Consider the following 27,739-nt stretch of genomic DNA (forward strand, 5'->3'; position numbering starts at 1 on the left):
GCCTCTCCCCAGCCCGGGGGCTCGGGGGAGCTCTGCCCTGCGCCGGCAGCTGCCGTTCCTGCCGCGGTTCTCCCCCGCGACAGCTCTTGGGCCACAAAAGCACCCGAACGCACCGCAGCCTGCGAGCAACCCCTGGCACACGCCGCGCGCGCTCCCCTCCTCTGATGGCAAGGCGAAAGGAAAGGCTTTGCCCAGAGGCAGCAGCGCGGGGTATTCCTGGAGAATCCGCACCAGCCTCCGGCGGGCACCCGAGAAACCTGCGCCTTGACCAAGACCCCGAAGGAAGCTGCCAGCGCCGAAACGTGGCATTTCCCGCGAGCACCTTGCGTCCCCTCCCACAGCTCCCCCGGGCCCGAGAAGCGCTCCAGCAGCGCCGCAATTCCGCCTGCAGCTGGCTCTGCCTCCGGCCCGCGCCGGCTGCCCTCGCCCGCCACCCCCGGGCACACGAGGCCTCCGGTTCAGCCAGGGAAGGAGGCACGCGTCCCAGGGAAGCCGTTCCAGCCCTGGAGGTCAGGAATAGTTGGAGACTTAGCCAGAAAGGCAACTGTGTTCACCTGAGCCTAAGCCCAGGCCTGGATTTAGCCTGAAAGGGGGAAAGGGCCTTCCCCCTTCCCCAAGGCTGGGAGGGGAAGGCCAGGCTTGTTCCCTGCTGCGCCGACCCCGCCAACGCTTCCCAGAAAAGAGGAGCCAGGAACCTGCTGTGAGAAAGCTTTTATTTTAAATAACCTCAAAAAAATAGAATTGCAAGGACCTGAAATGTTGCTGGAGCGTAATGCTGGGCGGAGGGGAGGAGGGCAGCGTGTCTGCTCCGGGGAGCGAGGGGGCAGCGCGCGGCGGCCCGGAGGCAGCAGGGAGGCAGGGGAGCGGGCGCGCGCCCCCCTCGCCCCGCCAGCGCGCCAGGCTCCAGCTCTTGGGTGCCAGGAAAGGCGCCAGGCAGCTCCCACCGCGCTCGTTCGGGCCACGCCAGCACCCCGGCCCAGGCTACAGCCCCAGCTGCAACGGTCTTGGGGGTCCTCGCGGCTGCCCCCCGCGGGGGCCAGGCGGGCTCTGTGGTCCTGGATCAGCCCCCAGCCCCTCGCTCTGAGCAGCGGGGCGACCCGCAGCTGCGGCGGAGCTAGGGGATTTCACCCCGAAAACGTACGCGAGCGGTTGCGGGTACCAAGTGCCCCGGAGCCCTCGCGAGAGAGCAGCGCGGCACCGAGCTGGGCGCCGAGAGCAGCACCCCCGCGTATTTTCAGACGAAGGCCGTCACCAAACGGTTGCAGCCACGAGGCTTTTGCAGCCTAGCAAAGCAAAATATGGTTCTTACCGCCATAGCTAGGGCTGAGAACTATGCAGTTCGTTACATGCTAGAGGGAGGAGCAATAGAAAGATGGCTTCCCTCAGATGCAGCAGGCAAGATTCGTTTCCTCTTTTTTTTGTAAAACGCACTTCGCAGCAAAAACAGCTTCCAGGCAAGAGAGTTCTCGTTTCCGAAGCACGGCCCCGGCCAACCCTTCCACCACCACCACCTGCCCGGCAAAGCGGCTCCCTCCGTTTCACGGGCAGGGAGCGTCAGCGCTGCCGCTGCTGCGAGCGAACCAGAGACGCCGGGGAAGCCCTGGCGAACCACCTCCGTCCCACGCAGCCCCCTACCTTCACACCAGCCATCTGCTGCTGCAGGGAGCCCCCGAGGCTTAGGGGCACTCAACACCGATGAGAAAACAGGCAGACACCACCACAAGCTACCGGAAAGGCTCTGGCAGACTACAGACACTACCTCTTCCCCCGGCATTTCTGGGTTATCTATTTAGAAGTTAATAATTGAGTATCAGAAAGAGGTGCTAGTCAGAAAGATTATCCAAAGAGCAAGTACAGAAGCACGAGCTACATTCCCCTCTCCCCACCCCCCAATATTCACCCTGAATCATCTCCTCCAGGGACAGAGGAAATGCTTATCGCGGTCCATTTTGGAATTAGAGCTGCGGCTAAGTCAGTAGCGACCACCTGCGACTAGATATTCTGGAGCCGTTTTCCCCATCTCCTGTCCTTGCCCAGCTTCTCTCCGCTCCACCCCCCAGGGAAGCCACAGGCTGGATCTTGCTCTGTCGTCTGGGGGACATCAGCAGAGGTTCACCTCTAAGGCAAGAAGGGATCCAGCACCTTTCCCCGGCACTTCTTGCTTTCTTCAGCTCACTCATCATGTTCAGTGAAGCCGTTCTTCCTCTGCCCACAACTGGCAGCAGGTGTCAGCTCTCCACCCCCAAAGCATCCCGTAGAAAGACATCCAGTCCGGAAGGATGGAGGGTTCTGGCAGAAGCTCTTGACCCACGGGGGCCCTTCGTTGCCCCACAGCTGTCACTGGGTCCGCACATCACAGGACTGTGCTCAGGCATCATCCAGCTGCACCTGGACCCAGGTACGTGCAGACACGCTTCTGCGTGGCCTGCTGCATGGTGGAAATTATCCTTAAGCCAATACACAGAATCCCAAGCTCTTCCCCCAACTCCTTGAGGTCAGGATCTTCACATGCAGCAGCCAGTAGAAGCAAACACCACAGATCCACAGTCCTGCTATCGCTTCCTGCTTCTCAGCTCCATCCCCTTTATAAATTTGGCATGTTTAGAAGATGGAAAGCTCACACTGTGCATCAGGGTCCATCAGCTGCTTCATGACTGATACTTTCATTGCATCCAATACTCACCTGTAGGGTACTCTGCTCTGAAAAGCAGGCCATTCCTGGTCCGGTGAACCACCGCAATCCTCTGAGACCCTACCACAACCATGTCCGGGGAGGCACCACAAGTTCTGACTTGAAGCTTTCCCTACGCGAGGCCCGTTCAGCCTCTGCACTGTCCTCATTTGGTTAGCAATCTGGCTTCTGGTTTGAGCCACTGCCCTATTCAGGTTTGGTGTCTTTAGTGCAAGAGCAGTAAGGTCCAGTCCCTTGCTCCGAGATAGGTTTACGGCAGTTTGTTCAGCTGTGCGCACGTTACAAGCAACTCGGGCACGGAGAGGTTTTCTCTTCGCCATGCGCTCTCTCAGGCACTCTCAGGACTCTCTTATCCTCAAAGCTTCTGCTACAGCCGCCGTACTTGCACCAGATCTCCGCTCGGCAGTCGTGCTGGGGTTTCAGAAGCAGCTGCCGCTGGCTCAGGCAGTCAGCGCAGCAGCACTGCGGCTGCAGACTCGGCTTCTCGCTCAAGCTTTCCCCACCCTCCGCGCATTTACAGGGGCACTGCCCAGCGGGTGCCTCCTGCGGATGCTGAGAGCCAGACACTAGGGGATGATCTTCCTGCATTAGTTGCAGAAGGATGTCCGCTGCCCCGGACGGGCTGTCTGGTCTGTTTGGGGGCTGCACTCCCGGCCGAAGCTCTTCCCGGGCCAGCGATCTGTGAGCAGCTCCCCTGGAGCAGGGGGACAGGAGCATGTTGGGAGGTTCAGATCCCTTCCCCAAGGGAGCGCTTGCATCCGGCTCCTCCTGATGAGCTGGGCAGGTCCCCTCGCAGCAAGAGGGCGGCACGGCCCCGGCGTGCGTCCGGCGGTGCCGGAGGAGATGGGCCTTCTGGCTGAAGCCCTTCCCGCACTCGGCACAGCGGAACGGCCTCTCCCCGGTGTGGGTCCTCTGGTGAACGGCGAGGTTCACTTTTTGCCGGAAGCGCTTCCCACACTCCGCGCAGGCGTGCGGCCGCTCCCCAGCGTGGCCCTGACGGTGAAGCTGCAGATCTCCATGTTCCTCAAAGGTCTCTCCGCAGAGAGAGCAGGGATAGGGGCTCCCGGGGTGGGCTTGCAGGCTGGGCGTCTGCCCCGAGACCGGCTCGCTCGGGGAGCGCTCCGCTGCGTGCACTCGCTGGTGGACTCTCAGGGAGAGCTTGCTCTTGAAGCGCTTGGGGCACTCCAGACAAGTGAAGGGTTGTCTCCCAGTGTGGGTCTTCTGGTGGGCGATAAGGTTGGGCTTCTGGGCAAAGCGCTTGCCGCACTGGGTGCAGGCAAAGGGCCGCTCTCCTGTGTGCGTGCGGTAGTGCGTCACCAGGTTCCCCTTCTGGTTGAACCGTCTCCCACAGACGCCACAGGTGAAGGGGCGCTCCCCGGTGTGGATGCGCTGGTGAGTCACCAGGTTGGTTTTCAGGCTGAACCTCTTCCCGCAGACGTCACATCGGTAGGGCCCTCTGCCCCTGTGGTTTTGCCGGTGCTTTACCAAGCGCTCATACTGAGCGAAGCTTCTCCCGCACTCCGGGCACACCCAGGCTCTCCCTTCCACCTGCTTCTCTGGCGGGGCTTTGGGGGACAGCTCATCACCGGAGCTTTTCTCATGGTCAGGGCACTGATAGGGCTTTTGCCCTACGTGACTCTTCTGATGGGCCACAAGGGACAACCACAAGCCAAAGCTGTTGCCGCACTGGTTACAGATGAAGGGCTTCTCTGCTCCAGGGGCAGGCGGAGCTGGGGGTGGCCCATCCCCAAGGACAGGCTGCACCCCCAAGTGCCCCAGGAGATGCTGGCTGTGGCTGAAGCTGGTCGCACACCCACCGGCAGTCTCCACCGCAGGACTGTGCTGCTGCCTTAGGAGAGTCACCTTCTGGCAAAACCCTTCCCCGCACTGCACACAAGGGAAAGACTGTTCCCCCAGCAGGGGCTGCTGATGCGGCAGGAGCTGCTCCTTCGGAGGAAAGCTCTTCTCCGTACACGAGTACAGCTCTTGGCTTTCAGGGATCTTCTGAACAGGCAGCTGTGGCATAGGATTGAACGAGGTCTCTTGTTCCGGGCCTCCTGGCTGGAGCAGCGTGGGTGCAGTCCCATAGGGCAGGGCTGGAGCCGGACTCCGACCCGGGCATCTCCGCTGGCGTGGAGCATGAGTTTTCTGGTGCGCTTTCAGAGACACTTTGTCCTTGAAGCATTTCTGGCACTGTCCGCAAGGGTAGGGGCGGACGTCCGTGTGGGTGCTCTGGTGCGTCACCAGGTTGGTTTTCTGGGTGAACCGTTTGCCGCACTGGGTGCAGGCGAAGGGGCGCTCGCCCGTGTGCACGCGGTAGTGCGTCACCAGGTTGGTCTTTTGGTTGAAGCTCCTCCCGCAGAGAAAGCAGGTGAAGGGGCGCTCGCCAGTGTGGATTCTCCGGTGGGTGATGAGGTTGGGTTTCTGCCGGAAGCTCTTCCCGCACTCAGGGCACACGAAGGGGGTGTCTTCCTGGTAACTTCTCTGCTGGGCTCGGAGCTTCGGCTTGGCGGACGTGCCGTCCTCCGGGTCGCCCCCTGCCAGCGCCTTCTCCCCAGCAGCGTGTATCCGCTGGTGGGCGAGGAGGTTGGCCTTCTGACTGAAGCTCTTGCCGCACTGCGTGCACGGGAAGGGGCGCTCCCCCGTGTGAACGCGCCGATGGGTCAGGAGGTTGGGCCTCTGGCTGAAGCTCTTGCCACAGTCCCCGCACCTGTAGGGTTTCTCCCCAGTGTGAATCCTCTCGTGCGTGATGAGGCTCTGCTTCTGGCGGAAGCCCTTCCCGCACTGGGCACACCTGAAGGGGCCAGCCCCAAGCTGCGGTACCCAGCAGGCAACCCTGGAGGAGACCTGGCTGAGGCCGGCCGCGCCGTCTCTCTCCATGCCCGCCCGGTCAGCTGCGCGTTGCCCACTGTGAAACCAGCGGCTGGAACTGCTTGTGGCTGTGGGATACAGCTCCAGGGAGCCGGCAGTGCACCCAGGCTTCTCCTCCTGCTGCTCAACTTTATTTGTCCGACCAGGCTCAACTGGATTTCAAAAAGAGTCAAGACATTAATTTCCGAGTCTTTCGCTGCAGTCTGTAACACCCTAAGCAACGAGGGAGATCAGAACCCTTCCCAGAGCCCACTCCACCCTTGACTTCCTGAGAGCAGCACAGGCAGCCAGCAGTAACGATTGAAAATTGCAATTAACTGGCTGCAAACACCTTGTCTCTGCACACAAGATGAACATCCCCTGTCAAGGCCAACATCCAGCCGCTCCCACAGCCTCTGCAGAGACGTGTGAAGCACCTACCTGCACAAGGGCTCACGAGGATCTTGCTCTCCTCCTGCATCTGCTGGCCTTCAGTGTACGGCTCCTCCGATTGTTTAATACCGAACAAACCACCGGGCTTGAAAAATCTGTAGCCTGGTTGAAGGGATAAGAGCTGGTCACCATGAACTGTCACACTGCAAAACATGCATTTGGCATATACATCATTACGCTGGAGATGCCTGTGTTAATTCACAAATAAGCTAAAATTAACTAAGCCTCTGGGCATTGCTTTCATCTATTTTAAGCTTCTGCTGCCTGAAGTGTAATTAAAGATAAAAGGAAATACAAGCATCAGGCTCCCTCCTCCTGGCAATGCATGCTCAAAGGGAAAGGTGAGAAGGAACACCATTCCTTGGAAAACAATTTTCATTCCACAGCCTTTCACAAGCTCACCTAAGTGTCCTTATATCCCACATGGCACTCTTCACGATAGGATTTCAAAGTCTACCACAAAAATGTAATTAATTACAACTGGAACCTCCCAAATTTATGGAAAGTCTCAGTCATTAACAGAAACGCCGCTACCAGGGCGACCGCAGCGGAGGCTGGCTGAGTGACCTGCCTCAAGCTCCAGGCTGGGGGATTTCCCCCCAGCTGTGCCGCGCTTGCCCACATTTACATACCTTCTTGCTTCACCCTCTACTTCCCCACCACCCCTGCCCCCAGCCTCAGCGAAGAGGAGGAGACTGTTGCCAGCAGTCAGCATGAACTGGTGCTGACACAGGACCGACTGTACTCCAGAGAATACAAAAATGTATCATAAAAACCTGTCCCAAGTGAGTAAAGTATACGAGCTTAGATCTGTCTGCCTTGCATGCTGACACCCCGCCTGCTGCTTGCTGTTCGCAGTAGTCACCTGTGCAGGGATCTGATGGGATTTCTATGCCAACGGAATCCAGCTCGTGTCCAGCTCTTGGCACCTCGTTCAATCTGGGATAAGGGAGCAGGTTCAGGATGTGGGCAGGCTGGTCCAGGAGAAAGAAGACTCATTTTAACAGGCGGTCCGTCACTGAGTTAACCAAGGTTGAACATGCTCAGTATCTCACCAGCTCAGACCTAGCTGCATCACTAGTCAGGGGCACGGGAGACCTTAGGGGATGGAACTGGACACCAGTTTCACTGGTGGGAACGATCTCCATAGCTCACTTTTTCATGCCCCCAGCCAACGATCACGTCAGGTGAGCAGTAGTGATTCACCTGTGGTAACCCCTATGAGTGGAGCAGGGGACTCTAGGAGACACTGGCTAGCTGTGACATCTTTTTCGGGGTGGGGGAACAACACCAGGCCAGGGTAGATCTGAACTGGTGAAGCAGGACTGACAGGCACACACCGGAAAGACTGTGTCTGTCATCCACGCTGCTCTATGTCACCAGTTGCCTGCGGTAGCCAAAAAGCAGCCCTCTCCTGTGCTGGGAACGGTGTAAACACACAGGTTAGATTCTGGCAGCACCTGCAGCATCCCTGGAAACCACTGAAGGTCCTTGCCCACGCAGCTTCGGAGAGCAAGCCCCGGTTAATTTAACAGTGTCATCGCCCTGGAAGCCCTGGAGTAAAAGCACTTTCTTACACACACTGGAAGTGCCACCTCCGCTTTTGGGAAATATTCCTGCAAACGGATTTGAAGGAGAAGGCAGTGGTCCTTCAAGTCAGTACCGCTGACATTCACAAACTATTATCACAGAGAGCTGCCCCACAGCAAGGTGTGCCGGTACGGCCAGCCCAGAGGTGCTTCAACTTCACTTCAAACACCGAGACCCTCAGCAAGCGCTCTCACCCCCCCGGACCGTCGCTTCTACTGCCTCGCACACGGCTCAGGAGCTAATGAGCTTCTTGCTCAGCAGGATCACCGGCAAGTTGCTCTCCTTCATCGCACCCCAGCAAGGCTTCTGCCATTTCACTAACTCCACCTGCTCCTCTGCGGAGGAACAAAACCCAACACCCTTAAACACCACCGGCGTTTGCAACAAGCAGCAGCCCTGGCCCAGCATGGCTCCCATCAGATATGCAGCAGCACAGCCAGGAGAAAGGCCAGGCTTTTTCCCTTGCAGAGGGTTAGGAAAAGCTGGGGCGGGGGGGGGTTGTTTGGTTTTTTGGTTTGGGTTGGGTTTTTTTGGTACGCAGAAGGGCTGGTTCTGCCTGGCTAGCCCCCCGGCACAGGAGCCAGGTAGTTGATACAGCAAAGCTGCACCCGACATTGGGCCTGAAGATGCGAGTGCTTCCAAGCGCCTGCCCTCAGCACGTCAAAAGGCAACTCTAATTTCTTCAGAAAAGGAGCGCTTCCTCAGCAGCAACAGCGTCCCCAGACAGAAACTCTCACCTGGAGCCTGCTAGGGCCAGCAGCCACACGCCCACCACCCTCACTCTAACGAGAGCGCTTGTTTCTCCAGTGGATCACTTGCCTGGGTTACCTGCTGGGTATGATCACTGAGCGCAGTTTCCCAATCCAGCCGGGATCAGTACCAAAGGAGGAAACCTCTGTAATGAGCCCAAACTAGCTTTTCCTGGGAAGCTTGACACCCTGTCCTCCCATCTTCCCTCCCCAGGATTCCTCTCTCCCTCCCTCGAAACTCCTCTTTAGCTTGGCAGGAGCACAAAGAAAACAGATGGCACAAGACACCGATGTTCTGATGATTATAACAACTTTAGGAAGTGCTAATTTAAAAGAAAAAAAAAATATCTTGCACAGGATTAGTGCAGCCTCCTTGCATTACGATATTTCTAAACAACAAGAAAAGGAGAAAGCCACCAGAAGAGTTTCCACCCCCCTCCCTCCCTCCCCCCCTCGGGGAAAGCGCCGAAAGGCCACCCACCACAAAAATGTCACAGCGCAGAAGAGAATCAAAGGTTCCTCCCAGCCACCCCAGCAGTGCGCTTCTCCGTTCTTTGACAGAGAAAAGCAGGGAGAAACGCGCGGGGAGAGCTCACCCCTCAACACCGCCCTCCTCTCTGGGGACGCGGGCAGGAGAGAGAGCAGCTGACAATTCCCCCCCCCCCCCGGGCCGTACCTGGGGAGCACCCCCTGCGGACATTTTTCCAGTCGCGTGAAGGAAGAGGACATCAACCCTCAGGAGAGCGCAGGGCGGTGGTTATCCTTTCCCTTCACCTTCCACCGCAGTCGCGCGTTCACATCTTCCTCAACTTCCTTCCAAATGGCTGCTGCAGGTCCCTGGGGTGACTGAAAGGAGAGTTAGTGAGTGGGGGAAACAGGCAGCTTCGCCCAGGAGAGAGGCGAGCAGAGGAAAGCTGGGAGAGATCAGCTGCTTCGGGAGAGACTTCACTGATGTTTGTATCCCTCCTCCTTCCAGTTATTTTAAGAGAAAAAAAAAACGAGCTAACCCCAGGGTCTGGCCCGAATTCAGAGCCTCTGTTTACAGTAAAGCTTCCCCAGGGCCAGCGCACAGAGCGCTACTGGGATTTGTAGTCCGCACCGGGGAGGCCTGTTATTGCATGCGGAGCGCAGGGGAGGGAGCCGGGAAACTACAGCTCCCGGCAGCCGGGATCCGGCGTGGAAACAGCCTCTCCCTCCCGAGCGGGGTGGGAATGGCAAAGGCACAGCCCTAGCGCAACTTTGAGGGGGGTCCTGCCCGGCGGCACGATGGGGCGGGCGGGCGACAGCAGCCAAGTCAGGCTCCGATTTGCCTCCCCCCCACACACCCCCCTGAATTGTTTTTATCCTAAATTGGATATCCTGAGCAGCGAGATATACCCAGCAGACGCGCAGCAATCAATTTTGCTCGGTCTTACAGTGTGCTTTGGGTTTTAATGAGTCCTCCTATCCGCACAGCAGAGAGAAAAACAGGTAGGAACACCTCATTTGCCTTTTCTTAAAGGTGACTATTTTGTTACCTCCTCTCTCAATGGCCTGAGCAGGATACGATATTCTAAGGGGGAAACGTCTATAGTTACAACGACTGAAAGAAGAGCTCTCCTTCACTCATGTGCAAGGATCCTACACCATCTTCTAAAAAAGCCAGGGTTCGCATCTGTCCCAACTTTGATCTGGTTCAAAACCAATTGCATGTTGCAGTGGATAATCAGACAGACTGACCCCACGCAATCACTGGAACCTCGTAACGCCGACAGAAAACGTCACATTTCCAACCCGCTCTAACATCAGAGGCGGCAAAGAGGGCTCGCGCCGCAGGCCTGTCCCCTCGGGCGGCATCCCAGGCCGTCGGGCGCTCCAGGCAGACGAGGCCCGCCTTGCGCTTGCACGCGTGCTGCCGCGCTTCCGGAGCGGCTAATGACAAACACTGTCGCTTTTGCTTTGTGTTCAACACTTTCTCTGCTTCGTTATCTTCAGCTGCGGCAAACTGCTCTTCCTTGAAGAGAAATACTCCAACAAGGCTTTTGCCTCAAGGACAATACTCAGAAATCAGAATCACTGTGAAATTTTGTAGGAAAACAGTGCGACGTGAGCTAAAAAAATACAGCAGGTTTTAAAGCAGTTTGAAACTGCTGTATACTCTATCAGCTCTCCCCTGGGTCCCCCATCATTTAGGGGCACTCTCAGTTCTGCGACAGCAATTAAAAGCTCTGGGAAGACGTCCCGCCAGACCTGTTAGACTTGACGATCAAGGCAGCTTTCCCTTCTGTCGCGTGTCATTCACTGAGGTGTGCCAGGCTATGGTTTCTGCAGGGATTTCCCTCCGAGTCCCAGGGCTGACCGGGAGGCTTTCACGGACACCTGAGCTTATTTAGCAAAACTGTTTCTGGATTTCCACTGCTGGGAGCAGTGGCAGCTCAGAAAACACGATGTGTGAAATTCAGCTTAGATTTGAACCGTTCCTGGCAGTTTACCACATTAAAGGGCTCAAGATCCTCCGATACAGATATCCACCAGGGATAATTTCACTGAGAGTAACAGCTACAGCAGTACAAAACTATCACAACCGCAGACACACAAACGCAGCTCGCTGCCCTACAAAGTGTCATTACCACCTACCATCATATAAAGACACACGAAGCTCTGACAGCCCAGTAACGGCCACGGGCAACTCAACCTTGACAAGTGGCCTGCGATGGATTCTCCCTATCTATTTTTCTCTTTGCATACATGTTTAACCGAACCTCATAATTCCCTGGAGGCTGCTATACACCCAGCTTCAGGTCACAGCCAAGGAAACGGAGTAATGACGTGTAGGGAGATGACTTATCCGAGACTAGCCGGGAACGGCAGAGCAGAGAGGGCAGAGAGGAAGGCAGAGTCGCTGCTGGAGTCCGGAGGCCGGCTCTGACCCACGCAGCCTCGCACCGGTGGCGCCAACAAGCCCCTGCGCAGCCCTGCGCCAAAGAGCGCGCGCGAGGGGAGAAGGTAACTTAGGGGTCACTTGGGGGAGGAAGGGGGGGAAAAAAGCGACGGCAAGAGACCTTCACAATGAAAACACAGAAACGCCCCCCCCCCCGGCCCCTGCGTCTGTTTACAAAGACAACAAAGCTCGGTTCAGGGTGCAGAGCGGCCTCCCGGCTGGCAGGCAGCCAGCGGCGAATTTGGCTCGGAGAGGAAGCGACAAACGCTACGGAGACAGGTGGGAAAAGGGGCCGGGACTCTTCCCGCTACCTGCGATGCCGCCGCGGTTCTGGGAGGCCGCCGAGCCGCGGCACGCAGATACCGCGCGCTCGCCATGCTTCACAAAATACGGGGAGAGTTTTAAAACAGCTGCTTACAGCTGGTTTGTGCTTTTGATCAGCTGAGACAGGACAACCACAACAGCAGCGAAAAAAGCCTCCCAAGGAGGAGTCTGCTCCCAAGCTCAGGCCGCAAAGCCCAATTCCTGCGCTCAGCAGATTTCAGGCGCAACATCAATTTTGTGGAAAGCAAGTCTGCTAGCACAGCACTTTCCGCAGTTTGGAGGGCTGCTGGTCAGTAAGATAAATATGTTCAGTTATGTTATATTCAGGCTTCATCGTTTTCCATAAGCGTTTGTGTCTCAGTCTTCACACCGTTCATTCATAACTCACAGTACCTTCCTATCAGACACCAGACTTCTAACACTACAGAAGATCTCAAAGCTCTTTTTGCCTGTCCCTTGAATGTAAATGCAGCAAAACTAGAGCTCTGAGGAAAGAGCGAAGGTGGGGAAAGGAACCGGGGCTCTTGGGCTGCACATCGCCCACCCCGGCTGTACGAGACCAGCGGCAGGACGTGGGAGGACACAGCCCTGCAGAGGACACCGGGCGGCGGTGCCCCGCAGCGCTGGCCGCCGAGCCAGAACCAGGAGCAGAACCAGGAGCTCGGCAGCGTTAAACTGCGAGGCTGCTCTTACAGGTGCCGGGATCTCCCTGCCCATCCTGTGGAGGAAAGCGTGTGCAGCAGGGCCACGGCAAGTCACACGCTCCCCAAGAACAGCGGATACTTAGGAAAAGACCACGAAGAGCACGTGGGGTGGCCCTTTCCCAGGACAGCCTCCCAGCTTCCGGCAGCCCGGCTGCCAGGCACCTCCAGGAATTTACAGTGCAAGAAAGGCACAGTGAGGGTTATGCCCAAACTGTCCCCAACGCCCTGTTTTACAGAGCTGCAGTGTCGCACGGTTGGTACAACAGAGCTGGACATCCTTCCCGCAGGACATCAGCCTACACGTGTGTCACGGCCGCACGACAGATTCCCCCGACACCTGCCCGCAGATGAGGCGTGTTCAAATCCCTCCCCAGGTTCCTGGTCACCCCCCAGCACTGTACCATCTCCAGCAACGTTTCTGCCCATGCAGCTGTTAACGACTCCTTAGTGGGGCAGGTTGCACTAGAAAAGCCTCTTTTCCATTTGAAACCGGAGCAGGACTTCCCAGGGAGCGCAAAAGATCAGTTCACCTGGGTTTGGGTCAAAGAAAAGTTCTGTCCTGCTGACTTTGGAAGCAACAGCTCAATCCCAAAACAGCAGCACACCATCAGAGAAGAAGAAGAGATCAAGGTCATGGCAGAAGGAGCGAGCAAGAGAGGAAATCCAAGCGAGACCATTGCGCAGAGCCCACCTCACCCCTCCCAAAGGCAAGTAACTAATCCCAGGCTCAGGCCTCTGTGTTTGCAGTTAAAAGCACCCAAATCTGTACCCAAAGGCGGCACCGCGCCTGACACCCAGAGGAACAGCACCAACAGCAACAGGAGCGACAGCCACAGCCCCCCTCCTCCTCCTTCATGGCCCCACATATCTCACCGTTGCAGCGGCCGGGGAGCCCACCTTCCCCCCATGCCTCCTCGGCCTCCCCCTGGCCTGCCTCCACCCCGACGCCCCTCTCGCCTCGCCTCCGCACCCTCCTCTTGGCCCTCCCCACCTCTCGGAGCCTTCCTCCCCACTGACCTCTGCGCCCCACACTTGCCCCACGCTGCCCCCCTGCTCCTAGCCCACCTCCATCACCCCCCGAGCGTCGCCCTTCCTATGACAGGCACCCAGCAATGCTGGGCTTCGGTCACCCTTTCGGCTCCTCCCGAACCTCGGGCCTTCTCCTCCGGCCCTGTTCCACCCTGAGCTTTCGATCCCCCCTTCCCCCAAAGCCTCCCACTCCACCTCACCCCCTCGCGCCATCAGCACGTTCGTCCTCGGAGAGTCTCTGTCCTTAGCAAACCTGGCACCAAACCCTAGGCAGACGCAGCCTCCCCCTCCCCCGACCCACCGCAGCACCCCCCAGCCTGACCCCCGTCCCGTCCCGTCCCCCTGCCCCGGTACCCTCATCCTCATCCCCTCCCACTGCCCTGGCCCCCTCATCCCGATCCCCATCCCGTCCCCCTGCCCCAGTACCCTCATCCTCATCCCATCCCCCTGCCCTGGCCCCCTCATCCTGATCCCCATCCCGTCCCCCTGCCCCAGTACCCTCCTTCTCATCCCATCCCACTGCCCTGGCCCCCTCATCCCGATCCTTATCCCGTTCCCCTGCCTCAGCCCCCTTGCCCCAATCCATCCCACTGATCGATCCCACCGCCCCGGCCCCCTCGCCCCGATCCCTGCCCCCTCCCCCCCCCAGCCCCCTGCCGCTGCTCACTCCAACCTCCGGCCCATCCCCCGGCCCCCGCCCGCCGCCCCGGCCGCTCCCTCCGACCCCCGGCCCCGCCTCACCCCAGCCCGCGGCCCGTCTCACCGGCCGGGCCCCTCCCCCGGCCTCCGGGCCGTCCCCCGCGTCCCGGCCCCCCCCATCCCGGCCCCCCCGCGCCCCGGCCCCCCCCTCACCCCGCGGCCCGGGCCTGGGGCGCGTTGCCATGGCGACCCCCCTCGCTAGGCCCCGGAGCCGCCTCCCCGGGGAAACTCACGGGCGGCCGACGTCCCGCGACGTGATGACGTCGGCGGCGGCGCCGCCGGCACGCGCTGGCCCCGCGGCGGAGGGAGGAGGAGGAGGCGACCCCGCCCCGTCCCGCCCCGTTCCCCCCCCCGACCGCGCCGCAAAGGACGGCGGGACGCGTAGTGTGCGGCGGGAGCCTCGCGAGAGCGCCGCGCGGCGCCTGCCGGGAAGTGTCACTCGGCGGGCGGCGGACTTCCGGGGGGGGGCCGCCGGAATGTCCCGCGGTGTGACCCGTAGGGAGGCCTGGAGCGCCCTGCGCCGGAACCATAGAGCGGACCAGAAACAGCGCTTGGCAAAGTAGAGTCGCCAGTGCCGCGCCGCAGCCATCATAGAGTTTCCCGAGATGCGCCAGAACGGCTCCCCCCCCCCCCCCGCCCCCGCCGCCATTCCCCGTTACACCGGGCGAGGCGGCCGCGGGGGTTGTTCGCTGGCCTGGGGCGGCCTGGGAAGGCCCTGGCGCCCCTTCGCCCCGCTGCAGCTTGCTCCCGGGGCCTCCCGCCTCCCTCCCGGGAGCCAGCGAGACGGGGCGGGCAGGGGAGGGCAGAGTCGGCGGTGCCCCGGCGGCGACGTGGGCAGGGGAAGCGGTGCCAGGCCGCGGGGCCGTCGCCGGGCCTGCGCCCTCCCCTCCCCTCCCGCCCCGTCCCAGCCCTCTCGTTCCACTGCAAGATTGTGGCTGTTCGGCTTATTCCCGGGACTTTCATCCTCCAAACGCGCCCTCGCCCTGGGCTCGTGCTTCCCTTCTAGGGGAGGAGGCCTCGCCTCCCACCCAGCCGCCCTCGCTCACTGCGCGGTGGCTTGGCAGGAGATGAGAGCCTGGGAGGCCGTGACCGGGGCGGGACGGGACGCCGCAACAGGCCCCTCCGCAGCCTGTTTGTTTGCGGCGCTCTGGAAGGAAAGTCTGTTGGTTTTCAGATAAAATCAGATGTTTAGCTCCTGAAAAACGTCATGGAAAAAAATCAGCCCGTGCAGCCAAAAAGGGTGGGAAAAGTGCAAACCAGGGATGTATTCAACAGGGCAGGACGGAGCCAGAGAAGATAGTCTGGAGGGTGCAAACCCCACGAGCTTGCCACACTGTGGGCCAAAGGGGCCAGGCGGGTGTTTATTCTTTCTTCTAACGTGGCCTGTGGTGCGGCCAGGGAGACGTCCCTCTGCCGAGCGGTGGCAATAGCCTGTCCCCGCCATGCCGTTATACAGAGCCCTGCTGGTCCTGGCTGGGGAGCCGGGGAGACCCGGCACCCCCCGGGCACTGGCACCTCTCTCACCAAAGCACCATCTCCCCCGTGTCCTGGCTCCTGCAGCAAATGCCAAAGAAAAGGCGGAGCAGGGCAGGCATGAGCGATGCTTCCCAGATGTCCCTTCCAGCAGCTGCTGGCATTTGGCTCCCCGGCAAGGGTTCCCATCACCAGCCTTGAAGCTCCTCTTCTCTGCAAGGCAGGAGATCTGCGTCCTCTTACGCTTCTGAACGCTTCTTCCCACTCGGCTTGCAAGTCAGCACGTGGCTCTGCGTGTGCCAAGCATCCAGGGATGAGGTGACTTCTGACGGATGGTCGCGGCCCCGGAGGGGCGAGGAGGGAGATGAGCAGCAGCCACTGCTGTCCGGCTCCGCTGGGCATGGCCATGCAGCTCTGAGCACGCCGTGCGCTGCCGCGTGTGCCTGGCATTTCCCCGGGGACGACTCCCACCTCCTCTCCGCCTGCACGCGTCCAGCCGAACCGTGGTGGCTGTGCCCGGCCCCTCCTCCCCGTTCCTCCGGCTGGGGGGGCTGCACAGGCAGAGTACGGGGCTGGCCCAGGGGCGGGAAGGGGCAGTTCCCAGGAAATCGGTTAATGAAAGACCAAAATCAACAGCGGGTCTATCAGTGAGGCTCTCTGGGGTCAGACGGCCCCGGCGGACCCTTCGGGCAGGGATGAAGTGCCTGGTAGCCCTGTCGCTGGGCTTCATGGCCCTGGCTGCCGCGAGCCAGTCCCCGCTGCAGAGGCGCGTCGTGAAGGAGGTGCTGGACTATTTCCACAGTCGGAGCAACGTGCATTTCCTGTTCAAGGAGCAGTCGGTGGAAGGAGCTGTCGAACGAGTGAGTGCCGGAGAGCAGGGCCGTGGGGCGCCGGCATCCCCCGCCGCGTTCGGCGTCGCCCCTGCCCAGGGCACGGCTGCTTCGGCGCGGGGAGAAACGGCGCCGCTCGCCCCCCGCGGCCGTGGGGCCAGGCAGGGAAGGAGGCGGGGAGCCGTGCAGCACCCTCGGCGAGCGGCCAGGGTCGCCCGCGGGGGCCGGAGGGCTCCGGGGGTGCCGGAGCCCGGCAGCGCTCCGCGGGGTCGGGGCCGCGTCCGTGCAGACCCCTGCCCGCTCCCCAGGCCCACAGCCGCTCTGGGAGCAGGGACAGACACGCGGGCCCGGCACCGCGAACCCGGGACCGGACACCCTGGCCGGTGCCGTCGTTCTGCGGCAGAGACCTCGGCTCCGGGCTCGCGGGACAGGTGGGCAGATCGGCGGGGGCACGTGGCACCAACCGGCAGAGCTCGGCTACTCATTAACCGTGTGCCGTGGCCAGAAGCGGATCCAGTGGCTCCTGGTGCCTGGCCACGAGATGATTCCCAGGCGCAGCCAGGAGGGACTGGGCTTTCTCCCCGTGGGAGACAGCGGCTGCGTCCCCTGCCGCGGGGATGCCGGGTCCGGGGTGGCCCAGGGGCTGCTTGCAAGGAAGGAGGGCAGCGAGATGGAAGAGGAGCTGTTCGGAGACGCCTGTGTTTCTGGGACAGGCTGGAAGGGGCTGGGGGGCTCTGAGGACCCTTGAATCTGGGCCGTCCCCTGATTTTGGGGTCCTGACGGCACGGTCTGAGAGGGGCTGTTCTCCAGGAGACCGGCGCAGGGCTGGATTTACTCCTGGGGCTTCGAGGGGCTCCGGGTCCCCCCGTCCCGCTGGCACGGCGGCTGTTCCCCGGTTCCACAGATGTCCCCGTCCCTTCTCTCTGCTGCAGGTAGAAATGACGTCTGTGTCCGAGCCAACAGCAGTGATGGTGGGGGGGTGGGGGGGGGTGTCTCTCCTAAAATTGCCCCTCTTCATTTAGCCTTTCCGTTGTGCTCCGGATTATCCCTCCCCGCTGCCTGTGCCCTGCCTCCGTGGCTCATGGAGCAGCCCCCCCGAACACACCTGGTTCCAGGTCTCCTCCGGAGCCCCCCACCCCCCCGTACGCGTGGCGCTCCCTCTTCCCATGCCTCAAGGGAGCTCTCCCTCTTGCTCCAGGAAGACCCGTCGGGGACGTTTGTCCAGCTGCGGGTCAATCTCGTGCAGACGGCCTGCGGGAAGAGGGCGGTGAGAAAGCAGAACTGCAAGACGGTGGAAAACAAGGTGCGTGCGGGGCTGCAGGCGCCCCACTGAGCCGGCACCCCTGTCCCCCACACCGGCGCGGGAGGGACGGCCCCGTGCCCAGCGCCTCCGGCCGGGCTCTCGGAGCAGCGTCCTGCCGCCGGGAGGGGAAAAGGAGCCTGGGGCTGGGGCTCGGGGCTGGCGCTGGTGGTGACGGGTCGCCTTGTCCCCCCCCTCCAGAGGAAGCCGGCGTGCGTGGCTTGTTTCAAGTTCGACACAGGCGATGTCCCCAAGGTGCTGGACAAGTACTACAACTGCGGCCCCAGCCATCACCTGGCTGTGAAGGTGAGCTGCCCCAGGCGGGTCCCTGCCCGCCGCCCCGGGATCCGGAGCGCGGGGCAGGTGCGGAGGGAGGCGGGCACGTGTTTGCAGGACCCGCCGGGATCCGTGCGCGCGCTGCGGAGCGCGGGAGCATCGCCGCCACCGCGCACTGGGCTCACGGGGACCTTGTGCTCTGCCCCGCAGGAGATAAAGCACCGAGACGAAGCCGAGTGCAGGGAGGTGGAGGAGACCGGCAAGTCGACGGATTCTCTCTACCTTCCCGGCATGTTCGCCTTCTCCAAGGGGCTGCCAGCCTAGGCCGGCGTCGCCCGCGTCCAGACACGGTACGTGCCAGGGGCCGCTCGGCGGGAGCCCCGGCTGCTCTGGGGTGCGCGGTGCACGGAGCGCTCTCCTCCGAGGGGCCGCCTGCTCCCAAGAGGAGCCTCCTGCCCAGAGTGCCGGCAAGGAGCGTGGTCTCCAGGCCCAGCGGTCCCCTTCAGGGCCAGATGTGGGCTCGGGCTGTGCCGGCCCTGCTGGGATGGCGGGAGGTGGATGCTCGTCCACGACGAGCGGAGCCAGACTGGTCCCCATCCACGCGCAGGACCCGGAGGCCCTGCCAAGGACTGCCCTTGGCCTGGGAGAAATCCCCCGGGACATCTCCAGCAGGTCCAGCCTCCTCTGGGCGAGCTGGCCAGCCAAGCCAAGGGGAGGTGTGCACGCGCGCGCGAGTGTGAGCCTGCGCGCGTAGCGGGGATTCCTCCTGCGCCCAGCCGCTGTCTCCTCTCCCCAGGCCGGCTGGGACCGGGTCCGCCAGCCTGGATACGGGGCCCACGGAGAAGGACGCTGCCGCAGGGGGGCCAGCCCGGCCCTCCTGAGCTTGCTGCCCTCCAGCGCTGTGCAATGAAAGGAAGGTCGCCCGCCGCACGCGCTTCCTCCCTGCCTGCCTCAGCCTAGACGGTGTCCGCATGCACCAGTAAACCCCGGCTCTGTCTCCGGCCGTCGGTGCTGTTCTTTCCACCTGGGATTGCGGGGCTCAGGGGCTCGGGGGGGGGGCCCAGCCCTCTGCCCACCGCGCCGCGCCGTCGCTGTGCCAGCCCGGTACTTTCTGCAGGGGCCAGACCCCGGCGCTGCTCCGCCGAGGCTGCATCGCCCCCCTGCACATTGCCCCCGCCCCACGGCAAAGCCCCGCGTGCCCCGCGCCTCTCCCCGGTCCCCCGCTGGGCCCCAGGGGAAGGAGGGACGAGGGTGCACGGGAGCGGGTCCCAGCCGGCGAGCGGCCGCAGAGCCCGACAGCTCGGAGCCGCGCGGGCAGGGCCCGGCGCGAAGCAACGGAGAGGGATGTCAGAGCAGAGCACGCTTTTACTGCACAGCGGGGCGGGGGGTCAGAAGACGTAGGAGCTGGGGTCGGCGCGGAGGCTCAGCGCCCGCTCCGCCTGGGCGATGGTGTCGTCGGCCCGCTGGCCGAGCTCCCGGCACTCCCGCAGCACGTCGCTGAACTGCCGGTAGGCTTCCTCGATGATGGAGCTGCGCCGGGCTGGCCGCAGCTCCCAAAAGCCTTCCTCCACCCAGGGCTTGGGCGTGTGGGGCGGCTCGGCGGCGGCGGCGGGGCAGCGCCCCAGGGAGCTGTCGAGGTCCTTGCAGAGCTGGTAGAGCTCGCTGCCGCGGCCGGACACCCGCTCGCCGTCGATGGCCTTGAGGCCGGGGAACATGTCGCCCAGGGCGCTGCGGTAGGCGCCGGCGGCGCAGACGGGGTTGCTGAGGCGGCCGAGGGCATCGCGGAGCCGGAGGCTCTCGAGGCGCCGCAGGCCCGTCAGGCACTGCAGCTGCTGCAGGCTGCTCACCAGGTTGCCGGCGAGGTTGAGGCTCTGGAGGCTCTCGCAGGAGCCCAGCGGCTCCAGGCTGCAGACGCGGTTGGACGCGAGGTTGAGGACGGCCAGCGACTTGAGGGCGGCCAGCGGGCCCAGCTGGGCGATGGCGTTGCCGGACAGGTCGAGCCACTCGAGGTTGGCGCACTCGCCCAGGCAGCCCAGGTCGGCGAGGCCGCGGCCCCGCAGCCTGAGCAGCAGGATGGACTCCAGGGCGAACTGCCCGGTGCTGGCCTTCAGCAGCTGCGCCGTGATGCGCCCGCCCTCGCCCTCGCCCTCCTCGCCCGGCTCTGCCTGCGGATCCATGCGCCCGCGGAGGCCCCCGGGGCGCCGGGCTCGCGGCGGGGGTGGCGGCGGCGTGGCCCCAGCGCTTCTGTGGAGAGAGGGGGAGGCTCAGCGCCCCATGGAGGCTCAGCTCCCTGCGGAGGCTCAGCGCCTTGCAAAGGCTCAGTGCCCAGCGGAGGCTCAGCTCCCCGTGGAGGCTCAGTGCCCTGCGGAGGCTCAGCGCCCTGTGGAGGTTCAGCTCCCTGCGGAGGCTCAGCGCCCCATGAAGGCTCAGCACCTTGCAAAGGCTCAGTGCCCCGCGGAGGCTCAGCACCCTGCAGAGGCTCAGCGCCCCATGGAGGCTCAGCTCCCTGCGGAGGCTCCTGGGTCTCGGCACGGCGCACCTTGTGCTGATGTGCAGGGCGCACACCCGTGTGCGAAGGGCGCACGCGTGCAGGGCGCACGGCCGTGGGGCACCCTGGGGTGTGTGTGTGTGCGCCGTGCACACGTCTGGGGGAAACCGACACACACGCGCGCACACTCACACACACATGTACACACACACCGTGTAACACGCACACTGTAGCACACGCACGCGCACACACACAGTCTCTCTCACACACACACGTACACACGTTCACATGTATACACCCACACACTCTCACACACACATACAGCCACGTTCACACACACGCGTACACACACTCTCACTCCCATACTGTAACACACACAGTTTCACACACACACTCGCACAGTCACACATGTACACGTGTTCACAAGCACACAGTCACACGCAGTGACAGTCACACAGTCAAACAGTCACACACACACACACTCTCACACACAAACACACACACAGTCACACAGACACTGTCACTCTCACACACACACACACTCACACTCCCCCCTCCCCCCCCGCCCGCTCTCACCGCGGCGGCTCCCGTCGGCTCCCGTCGGCCCCCGCGGCCGGGCCCCCCCAACCCCCCGTGTTGCCATGGCGACCGGCGGCGGCACCGGCGGGGCCGGGCGGGGCCGGGCCGGGGAGCGGCAGGCAGGGACACACGGACACATGCACACACCGACACCCGGACACCGACACCCGGACGCACAAGGACACCCGGACACACGGACACAGCGACGCTCACCGGATCGCAGCGACGAGCAGCGGCTCCGGGTCACAGATACAGCGACGCTCGCGCCGGCACAGCGGCACCGCGCAGCCGCACCAACACACGGACACACACCGGCACACGGACACACGGACACACTGGCACACAGACACACGGACACACACCGGCACACGGACACACGAGCACGGGACACATGGACACACCGGCACACGGACAGATGGACACACACCAGCACAGGACACACGGACACACACCAGCACACAGACACAGACACACAGGCATGCGGACACATGGACACACCAGCACACGGACACACACCGGCATACGGACACGCCGGCACATGGACACACACTGGCATATGGACACACACTGGCATATGGACACACACTGGCATATGGACACACACCGGCACATGGACACACACCGGCACACCTGGTACACAGGCACACACCGGCACACGGACACACACCAGAACATGGACACACACCAGAACACGGACACACGTCGGCACATGGACACACACCAGCACATGGACACACACCGGTGCATAGACACACCCTGGCACACAAACAGGCACTGGCACGTGAACAGGCTCTGGCACACGGACACAGCCAGCACACGGACACACGCCAGCACACACCGGCACATGGAGAGGCACCAGCACATGGACACACTCAGCAGTACCCAGACACACCAGCACAGGGATGCGCACGCACACGCACACACGCACGCACACGCACACACGCACACACAGGACACCCCCCCCCCCCATCAAAGCCCCATTGCGCCCAGTGATGGGTCCTGTCCCCCCCATCCCAGACCTTTTGTCTTGTCCCCAAAGCCGTCACCGTGGGGAGGCCTGGCCTGGCCTCGGGGCTCGGTGGGTGGACGGACAGATGGATGGCTGCACAGATGGTTGGATGGATGGACAAACGGACAGATGGGTGGATGGACGGGTAGATGGATGGGCAGATGGCTGGCTGGATGAATGGATGAAAGCATGGATGGAAGGACGGATGGATGGATGGATGGATGGACAGATGGGTGGACTCACGGACAGATGGATGGACATATGGACGGACAGATGGGTGGATGGATGGTCAGACGGATGGGGGACAGCTGAGCGCGCTCTCCAGCACAGCTGCTCATGCAGAGGCGTGGGGCAGCCTGGCGCCAGCAGGGAGACACGGTGCCCTGTCCTCCGGCATGGGGGGGCCGGAGCGCTGCCGAGCCGCGCGAGGTGGCGATCCCCAGATTTACCCATCTGCCCGGCTTTGGCCAGCCGCACTCGGCACGGCCGGCGTGCGCCGTGCATCCGGCAAACGGGAAGAGGCCGTGTCGGGAGGCGCCTAGCTACGACGTGCCTGTTTCCGCAGGGAGGGAGAAATAAGTCCCCGGGGGCATCCCAGGCCGGCTCTGGCCCGGCTGGGGACCTCAGCACGCCCGTCCTCGCCTCCTGCCCACCCGGGCTTTCCACCGGCCTCTCCAGCCGCTGCCGCTCGGCCCTGCGTCACGGCTCTTCCTGCGCCCTGCCCTCCGCTCCGGGGCTTATCGCGGCCGGAGGAAAGGGCTGGCGAAGCACAAACGCCGAGGCGGTGCTCGGCATGCACGGCCCCCCCCCCCCCCCCCCGGCCCCCATCCCCTAGGCAAGGCAGTCTCCACCCTGGTGTGTTTTATATATATATATATATATATAAATATCTCACACCCAGCCGGCATCAATAACAGGAAGCCACCGGGGCTGGCCGCGGCTCGGCTTCCCAAGCTGAGTAAGCAGCTGGCTTCCTGCAGCGGGAGATACGTGTCCCTGCCCGTCCCACCCCGCGTCCACCGAGCGCGCGTCCTCGCGCCGCGGCCGCCCCGCGTCTGCCCCTTCCCAAGGCCTCCCGCAGCCTTCCCGGGCTCCCGGGACGAGCGAGCCCGGAGAGGCGCGCGGGCGATTACCTGCTCCCCGCTGACTTGCCGCTCCTTCCCGCTGTTATGCCGCCGGCTGTTGGATAGCATGAGCAGCGCCCGACAAAGCCGGCAGGGATCTGGGGCAGCATGAAGTTCCCAGCGGGGTTATTCCCGGGGAAAACGGGCTAGGAGGTGGCGGGGATGGACCCCCCCAGGACCATCTGATCCCTCTCCCTCCCCCCCCAAGTGAGCCCAGGACCCTGTTCTGCAGCTCCGGCAGCTGCTCTGGGTGCTCATCCGGCCCCGCCGCCGGTGATGCTGCGGCTGCTCGGAGCCGTCCCCATGGGGGTCCCCCCGGCAGCCCCCGGAGGCGGATCCTGCCCCTTCTGCCACCCAAGAAAGCCTCGGAAGACGTTATCCGCATTTCTTTTTTACTACGCGTTTCTACCACAGTGAAGCCTGCCGGACGCAGGCAGGGCGCGATGCCCCTTTTACGGGCGGAAAAGGGGCCTGAGCACCGTTTCGGGCTGCTACACGGGGCCCAGCTCGCCGGGAGCTGCCGGGCAGCCCGGGCTGGGCAACGGAGCCCAGCTCCTCCGGTGGCTCCGTGGGGCGATGCCGCGGGGAGACGGGCTGGCGCCGTGCATGGGGGTCTCCGCGGAGCCCACGGCTGCCAGCACCGACGCCTGCATCCCTGGCACCAGCTGGGCTCGGGGGGATGCTCCCGGGCCGGTGACCCCAGCAACTCTGGCAGGCGGGAATCCTTCTCCGAGGCCGACCCAGCTGCAGGGATTTGACTCACCGGGGCAGCAGCGTTTGGACCTTGGGACGCCGGGATTAGTCCTTGCTCGGAGGGTTTCAGGAATGGCTCAGGACTGAGGCTTTTCCACCAGCTGCTGCCCCCGGCCCCTCCTGCAGCCCTTTCCGCCTTGCACGCTGCCCGGCGTGCCTCCGCAGGGAGCAGGACACGGGCCTCGATCCCGCTTCCTGGCCGGAGCTGAGGCCACGGGCAGAGCCGGGGCGGCACCGGGGACACGAGCAGCCGCCGGGGACGCGGGAGCCGCCGGGGCCCCGAAGACGGGTGGGTGCGAGCCCAGCGCTGGCTCCGGGGACTGCGGCCAACTGGAGCAGCTCCGGGGCTGCTGGCAGCGCCCGTCTCCAGCCGGAGCAGCCGGTTCCACGCCGGAGCCGTGCCCGGTGAGGCGGGAAGCGGCTCAGCTGCAGGCGGCGGCGGGGGCCGGGGCGTCGCGGGCCGCCCAGGCGGGTCGGGGCGCCGGGACGGCGGCGGCGTGGGTGCGCTCGTGGCGCAGCAGGTGCGTCTTGCGGCTGAAGCTCTTGCCGCACTGGGTGCAGATGTAGGGCCGGTGGCCGGTGTGCACGGCCTGGTGGCGCGCCAGGTTGGTCTTGGAGCTGAAGCGCTTGCCGCACTGGGCGCAGCCGTGGGGCCGGGTGCCGGTGTGCACGGCTTGGTGGCGGGCCAGGTGCGACTTGCGGCTGAAGCCGCGGCCGCACTGCTCGCAGGCGAAGGGGCGCGCGCCGGCGTGCGCCTTGGTGTGGGCGATGAGGTTGGGCCGGGAGCTGAAGCAGCGGCCGCACTGGGGGCAGGCGAAGGGGCGCTCGCCCGTGTGCACCCGCAGGTGCCGCAGCAGGTGCTGGTTGTGGGCGAAGCCGCGGCCGCAGTCGGGGCAGGCGAAGGGGCGCTCGCCCGTGTGGGTGCGCTGGTGCGTGGTCAGGTTGGGCTTGTGGCTGAAGGTCTTCTCGCAGTCGGGGCAGGCGTAGGGCTTGAGGCCCATGTGGCCGCGCAGGTGGGCGGTGAGGTGCCGCTTGTCGCTGAAGCCGCGGCCGCACTCGGCGCAGGCGAACGGCCGCCCCTCCAGGTGCAGCCGCCGGTGTGACGCCAGGTTCTTCTTCCAGCTGAAGCTCTTGCCGCACTCGGGGCAGGCGAAGGGCTTCTGCTCGGCGGGCGGCGGGCAGGGATCGGCCGGCTCCAGCTCCGGCTCCGGCTCCGGCGCCGGCTCCGCGTGCAGCTGCTGGTGCCGCAGCAGGTGCTGCTTGTGGGCGAAGCCGCGGCCGCAGCGGGCGCAGGCGAAGGGCCGCTCGCCCGTGTGCGTGCGCTGGTGCCGCACCAGGTGGGTCTTCTTGCGGAAGCGGCGGCCGCACTCGGCGCAGGGGTAGGGCCGCTCGCCCGTGTGCGTCTTCTGGTGGGAGCGCAGGTGGATCTTCTGGCGGAAGCGGCGGCCGCACTGGGCGCAGGGGAAGGGGCGCTCGCCCGTGTGCACCCGCAGGTGCCGCGTCAGGTGCGCCTTCTTGCCGAAGCCCTTGCCGCACTGGGCGCAGGCGAAGGGGCGCTCCCGGGCGGGCGCCCCGCACTCGCCGCACGGCTCCGCGCCGCCCCGGCCCGCCGGCGCCCGCGGCTGCAACCCCAGCTGCGCCTCGAGGCAGCGCTCGCAGCCGCCGGCGCCGGCCGGGCTCTCGCTCAGCAGCGGCCAGGGCGGCAGGGCGAAGGCGGGCAGCGCGCCGTAGCCCAGCTCCTCCGGGCTCGGCTGCTCCAGCTTGCAGGCGTCCGCCGCCAAGGTGCCGCCCGGCGGCTGCCCCGCCAGCGGGTCTTCGGCGCCCGCGCCGGACGGCCACTCCTCGTACTCCTCCTCCACCTTCACCTTCCGCACCAGCCAGTCCTCTGCGGAGACACCGCGGCGGCGGGCGGTGAGCGCCGGCACAGCCGGCTCCTCGCGGGGCTCCCCGGGGCCGGAGCCCGCGGCGCCGCGGATGCTCACCCAAGCAGCTGTGCTCCGCGCTCGGCTGCTCCTCGGGAGCCCTCGGGTCCCCGCGGCACTGCTGCTCCTCGCCGTCGCCCTCGGGCATCGCCTCCGACTTGGGGACCACCAACCTCGCTGGGAAGGGAAGAAGGGGTAAAAGCCATGTGTGGGCGCAGAGCCCCGGGGACAGGCTGCCCGGGCGCCGCTCCGGCTCCCGTCGGGATCACCCAGGTCGTCCTGCGCTGCCGAACCAGGCGCAGCCCGGACGGTGCCCACGGGAAGCCCAGGAGGGAGGCGCGGGAGCCCAGCTCCGGCGATGGCAAACGTCCCCGAGATCGCGCCGCATCCCGCGGGCGGCCGGGACCACCGCAGCCCCCTTGGTCCTGCTTCCCACGCTGACCTGAGCCGGCGCAGCCCGGCGCCTCCGTCTCCTCCGCGCGCCCCTGCGCCTGGGCGCGCGGCTCTTCCATGGCCTGCTCCACGTGCGGCACGGGTTCCGGCTTGGCCACGGGGGAACCTGCGGGAGACGAGAGCGGGGCGAGCCGTGCCGGAGCGAGCCTCCCACCAGGAGCCGGGCACGCTCCCGAGGCGCTCGCGGCCCCGGTTCCCCTGGTCGGGAAGCGGGGATTTGCGGGATACGCACGCGAACCCGGAGCAGGGGCCGGGGTTTTACCCAGGGCGAGCAGGGCGTCGTAATTCTCCCTCATCGCGGCGCCGCGTCGCTCTCGCGGGCGCTCAGACCCTGTCGCCGCTCAGGGCGAGAAGGACAACGGCGTCGGCGCCCCGGCGAGACCTGCGACCAGCGGCAGCTCGGGACAGCCCAGGGCAGAGGCCTCCGGCGCCGCAGCCCGCGTGCCGCTGCCGCGCTCCCGGCCGGATCGCTGCGGCCGCGTCAAGGGAACGAGAGGCGCCGCTGGAGCCCGCGCGGGAAGATGGAGGCAGCCGCTCCGCGTTACGAACGCGCGGCGTTTCCGCACGATAGCGCGGTCGGCACGAGCGATCCGAAAAGCTCACGTGCAGTTTCGCAGGCTCCATGGAGCGGGAATCCCCCCCCCCCCAATCCCTCCTGCCCCCTGCCCGGCACAGACCCCCATCCCTCCTGTCCCCCTGCTCCCCCATCCCATCCCTCCTGCCCCCCCCCATGGTCCCCCTGGCTCCCTCCTGCCCCCCTCACCCCCCTTGCCCTCCATGGACCCCCCCATCCTCATGCCCCCCCCCAGCTCCCCTTGTCCCCATCTCTCCTGTCCCCACTGTCCCCTCCCCATTCATTCACGGCCCCCCCAGTCCCTCCTGCCCCTGCACGGTCTCCCCCATCCCTTCTACCCCCCATCCCCTCCCAGTCCCTCCTACCCAGGCAGATCCCCCCCCTCATCGCTCCTGCCCCCCCAACCCTACAGCCCTCCTGCCCCTCCCCAAGCCCTCCTGCTCTGGCACAGACACCCCCCCCCCGTCCCTCCTGCCCCCCCCCGCTGCCCTACTGCCCCCCCCGCCCCCCCTCCTGCCCGCCACTGCCCCCGCCTCAGCACACCCCCCCGCCCCTGTCCCCACACTGTCCCCCCATCCCTCCTGCCCCCCTCGGCCCCCCGACCCCCCGCCCCTCCTGCCCCGCCGTGCCCGGTGCCCCCGGCCCCCCCCGCGCAGCCCCGGCCGCTGCTCCCGGGCAGCCCGGCCCGGCCCCGGGCGTGGGGGAGGGCGCGGAGCAGCCCCGGGCCGGCGGCGGAGCCCCCCCGCCCATCGCCGCGGCCTCGCGGCGGGACCCGCGCCCCGCGCCCCGGCCCGCCGCCCCTACCTGCGCCGCCGCCGCTCCCCGGCCCGGCCCGGGGCTCCGGGGCTCCGGGGCTCCGCGCCGCCGCCAGCCCGCGCCGCCGCCGGGCCGCTCCGCGCGGCGGGACTACATCTCCCGGCGGCCCGGAGGAGCGGGCGGGGCGGCGGC

The 27,739-nt window shown here is 64.5% G+C and overlaps 3 protein-coding genes across 8 annotated transcripts; 1 reads left to right on the forward strand and 2 right to left on the reverse strand.

The window, feature by feature from the left end:
- Positions 1 to 696: 696 nt before the first annotated feature.
- LOC106484494 (zinc finger protein 721-like) lies at positions 697 to 26,832 on the reverse strand. The gene is made up of 8 exons (XM_067292235.1): positions 26,450 to 26,832; positions 26,207 to 26,323; positions 25,825 to 25,941; positions 24,273 to 25,727; positions 17,507 to 17,564; positions 6,861 to 7,013; positions 5,984 to 6,138; positions 697 to 5,715 (listed from the first exon to the last, which is right to left on the reverse strand). Exons 1-8 carry the CDS (start codon positions 26,511 to 26,513, stop codon positions 2,972 to 2,974), a joined length of 4,863 nt encoding a protein of 1,620 aa, XP_067148336.1. The 5' UTR covers positions 26,514 to 26,832; the 3' UTR covers positions 697 to 2,971.
- Positions 16,056 to 18,892, forward strand: RARRES2 (retinoic acid receptor responder 2). The gene is made up of 5 exons (XM_067292130.1): positions 16,056 to 16,343; positions 17,512 to 17,616; positions 17,815 to 17,919; positions 18,100 to 18,239; positions 18,686 to 18,892. The coding sequence occupies exons 1-4, from the start codon at positions 16,179 to 16,181 to the stop codon at positions 18,211 to 18,213; spliced, it is 489 nt and encodes a 162-aa protein (XP_067148231.1). The 5' UTR covers positions 16,056 to 16,178; the 3' UTR covers positions 18,214 to 18,239; positions 18,686 to 18,892.
- LRRC61 (leucine rich repeat containing 61) lies at positions 19,237 to 23,249 on the reverse strand. 6 transcript variants are annotated; one of them, XM_067292119.1, is made up of 2 exons: positions 23,099 to 23,249; positions 19,237 to 20,133 (listed from the first exon to the last, which is right to left on the reverse strand). In XM_067292119.1, exons 1-2 carry the CDS (start codon positions 23,197 to 23,199, stop codon positions 19,278 to 19,280), a joined length of 957 nt encoding a protein of 318 aa, XP_067148220.1. In that variant the 5' UTR covers positions 23,200 to 23,249; the 3' UTR covers positions 19,237 to 19,277. The 6 variants fall into 6 exon arrangements, with proteins under 6 accessions (XP_067148220.1, XP_067148221.1, XP_067148223.1 ...); XM_067292120.1 differs by lacking the exon at positions 23,099 to 23,249 and adding an exon at positions 22,519 to 22,702; XM_067292122.1 differs by lacking the exon at positions 23,099 to 23,249 and adding an exon at positions 22,415 to 22,481.
- Positions 26,833 to 27,739: the final 907 nt, after the last annotated feature.

Source organism: Apteryx mantelli, chromosome 2 (genome assembly GCF_036417845.1).
Source record: "Apteryx mantelli isolate bAptMan1 chromosome 2, bAptMan1.hap1, whole genome shotgun sequence".
Taxonomy (NCBI): domain Eukaryota; kingdom Metazoa; phylum Chordata; class Aves; order Apterygiformes; family Apterygidae; genus Apteryx; species Apteryx mantelli.